Source organism: Acipenser ruthenus, chromosome 1 (genome assembly GCF_902713425.1).
Source record: "Acipenser ruthenus chromosome 1, fAciRut3.2 maternal haplotype, whole genome shotgun sequence".
NCBI classification, from domain to species: Eukaryota; Metazoa; Chordata; class Actinopteri; order Acipenseriformes; family Acipenseridae; genus Acipenser; species Acipenser ruthenus.
In genome coordinates this window covers 111,098,449-111,102,087 of record NC_081189.1, presented here as the reverse complement: position 1 = coordinate 111,102,087, position 3,639 = coordinate 111,098,449, and the positions used below count along the sequence as shown (strand labels likewise).

The 3,639-nt window shown below is 38.9% G+C and overlaps 1 protein-coding gene across 1 annotated transcript; it reads right to left on the bottom strand.

Annotated features, from left to right (window-relative positions):
- Nucleotides 1-240: 240 nt before the first annotated feature.
- On the bottom strand, nucleotides 241-3,354 carry LOC117420608 (transcription factor LBX2-like). Its single transcript, XM_034034099.3, has 2 exons — nucleotides 2,367-3,354; nucleotides 241-1,137 (listed from the first exon to the last, which is right to left on the bottom strand). Exons 1-2 carry the CDS (start codon nucleotides 2,689-2,691, stop codon nucleotides 674-676), a joined length of 789 nt encoding a protein of 262 aa, XP_033889990.1. The 5' UTR covers nucleotides 2,692-3,354; the 3' UTR covers nucleotides 241-673.
- Nucleotides 3,355-3,639: the final 285 nt, after the last annotated feature.

Genomic DNA, 3,639 nt, shown 5'->3' with positions numbered 1-3,639 from the left:
CGATATTTACCATAATGTGGCGACAGTGTGCTGGGTTACATTATTTATTGTTTAAAGGGCGGTGTTTGCCTTGACACGCCATTCCAAAGAGAAACAACATTTTATTAAACATTTACGAAAATTTGAATTATAAACACCATGTATTTTTTTTCCTGTAAACGCACATTTTTTATAATTAATTATTTTACAAAGACAAACTATGTAGATGCCCCGAATCCCCCCCCCCCCCCCACCCCCACCCCCAACATAAATTATTTAACCGACAACTATCATTGTAACATGCATAGCAGCTACAATTAAAGAATGTGGCTTTGTGAGTTTCCAAATTAAAAAGAAAAAATTGCACGGTTTCCCCCAAAAGAACAGACCGAAGAAAAAAATGCATAACATACGTAGCCTACACACTTTGCAGTAGCTGTTTTCAGTCTCCGTTTTCTTTTGCCACTTACAGCTTTATCTTTCAAAAGCTGTCATTTATAAAATAAAAATGCGAATTTCCTTCTTATTCCTTGGCTTATTTTGGTTTTCAGTTAAAGCATTTTTTTTGTGTGTTATCGTTGCCTAAAGCGTATCGAAACCATTTTTATTAAGTGTTTGTCCTTTAATAATTTACGAGGTTCATCAACTTAGTGACGCTTGTTCCCAAAAGTTTGTGCAGAATTTGTTTTCTTTTTTAATCGTCGACTTTGATTTCTTCGTCCTCTTCTGAAAACTCGTCCGTGGTTTGGTCCCTAGACGATGACTGAGGTGATTGTGGAAAGACCGCGAGTCGCTGTGACGATGGGGAGATGCTGGGGGAGACTGCCCCGGAGCTGCGTTGGGGTTCATCGAGGTCTTCCATGTTCACCAGACTATCCAGGGCCTGGGATGGGATCTTCTTCAGGGATTCAACGTCTGCTTTCATCTCCTCCAGGTCCCTCTTGAGTTTGGCTCGCCTGTTCTGAAACCAGGTGATGACCTGGGCATTGGTAAGACCCAGCTGCTGAGCGATCTGGTCTCTGTCTGCGGGCGACAGGTATTTTTGGTACAAAAACCTTTTCTCCAGCTCGTAAATCTGGTGGTTGGTGAAGGCTGTGCGAGACTTTCTCCTCTTTTTTGTGACCTGCTTCTGTCCGAATGCGTTCAGGTGCTCGCGACCTTAAATATAAACAAACAGCAGGGCATTTAGTTAATAAAAAACCAAAACAAATAAATACACTACAAATATACCCGTTCCTGCATCCTACATATTAATCCCAAAATATTTAACAAATCGTTAGCCACAACTATTATTATTATTATTATTATTATTATTATTATTATTATTATTATTATTATTATTATTAGACAGGACGATGGCAATTATTAATAAACCGTTTTCATCTGCATTCAAAAACATCGTTTTTTTATCCATATAATTCTACATTCTCGTGAAGACCTCGTAAAATATGTTCAGCAAAATGTATACATATATGTATTTAATTTCCAAAAATGTAAAAGACCAGTGAAGCTAATTGTATGAGAACAGTACCAAAATGTTTCTCCTGAAAGAAAAGACGTTCATGGAACAATGAGATGGGGCAGTTAAATATTTCAGTGACATGTGTTTGAAAACTGCCATTTCATTTGTTTACAGATGAGTCAATGTGCATATATAGGACAACCTGCGAATGTTTACTCTAAAGACTCATATAACAACATGGCCTATGTAATAATTAGAAATACTCAGATATAATGTGTGTAATGACGTTTTTGAAAGGTCATGGATGTATTATTTCCAATAAATAATCAAAACGGTTGCAGCTGTAAATATGCAAAGATGCAACACTCTTGCCAAGTATTTATTTAAGTGAATATGATGTTACGTTGTTGACTTTTACATAATAGTATACAGTAGGAGTGCTACGAAAAGACAGCAGGACAAGCTTGTTCTAAAGAGCGACTAGAAAAGGCAAACAACCAGACAGCAAGTGGTCATTGTTTACCAAAAATGTATATCCAATTACATTCGTAAGACAGCAACACCAATGTAAACAACCGTGTATTATAAATAGCACCTAGCTTACTCCTTATTTAATGTATATTTGCTTTTAGCTATGAATGTATTGTTGTGTATATCGTGGGTAAAATGGCTTGATGTGTGCAGCTCCAAAATGTTGCTGTCAAATCTTTGTGCAAGTTACTTCTGCAACGTGTATAAGTCTTTATGAACACATCGACTGTATTTCTTGTAAACATAGTATTATCTCATAACATATTACAACTCCTAAAAAATAATATGAGTCTGTACATTGCTTAATTACTTCTGTAAAAAAAAAGGAAACATAACTTCCTACTTTAAGTTCCTACAACCAGCAGATGATATAGCAAAAATAACACGAAAATACCTTCAGCTGCTTGGATTACGCTGACTTCCAGACCTTTAAAAGTTTTACTGGCTAGTTCCTCCAGTGCACAGAGCGGAGAAGAAGGAGTAGTCACGCCGTTCCTGAGAGCCGCAGAGCCGGTCACTTTCTCCAGAACGGTCGACGGACAGCGTCTGACTGTGGATTTCTTGATTGAGGGCTTGTTAAGAATATCCTCAATACCGAAGGGGGTCAGTGGCTTGTTGGAATTGGCCGCGGGTGGCAGCTGATCTTGGGGACCCCGTCTCCTGTCTTCCCTACTAGATTGTAAAACCGAGCCTGCCTTCATTTCTTTCGTAGAGGTCATCGCAGTTCCACAGAAAAAAAAGACACACACTTTTTTTAAACTAAGGTTTGTCTTCCACAAACTATCCAAACACGTTTTTTTCCACCTTTTTGTGCTCTAGAATCGAATCTTCAGAACTGTCTTCTTCTTCGAACTACTTTCCCAAATAAACCATGTTTCAGAGTGGGCTGAAGCATTGGAAACACAAGAATTGTATTCCGTTTAAGAGAGCGACGGGTCTTCTGAGGAGTTTTACATGAAGATATTTAGGAATTGTGACGGTCCTGCCCAGGGGCTGCTTTCTACAGAGAAATAAGAGGTCTTAAGGAACAAGAAAAACAAGCGCTTGCTAACGAGTTATTGCTGATTGGGTGAAGATCAATTAGAGAAACGCTACACCACTTACTGACCCAGTGCTGAGAGTCTTAAAGGGCCACGCCACATTACTTAATTGGGCACAGACATGGGAGGAGTTTGCGAGTGTTACCAAACTTTGCAGAGCTCGCTTGAGGAGTTTCTGTATCTCCAATTCTCTTCTCCTATTAGGACAACCACGTGCTATTATATAGATTTTGTTGCAAAGGGGTAAAGCCTGCTGCTGACAATGTATCCTAGGCGTTAAGTCACTGCAGGGTGCTAATAGCTATACTATCGGCTTTATTAGAGAACTTTTAAATCTTCCACCAAATGGACTGGCGTGAGGAATGAAAGAGAGAGAGAGAGAGAGAGAGAGAGAGAGAGAGAGAGAGAGAGAGAGAGAGAGAGAGAGAGAGAGAGAGTTGATAAATCATCTATTTAAATTAGAGGGGAGGTATCTTAAATAATACCACATAGTTTAGCGTTACATGCTGTACTAGGTTTTTATATTGAGTGCCGTAATAGATTATCACAATGATCAGCCAGGAAGAAACATATCGTGTGCATGGCATTGGGAAGAAAACATTGTTAATAGAAGGGAGGGTTAGTTAT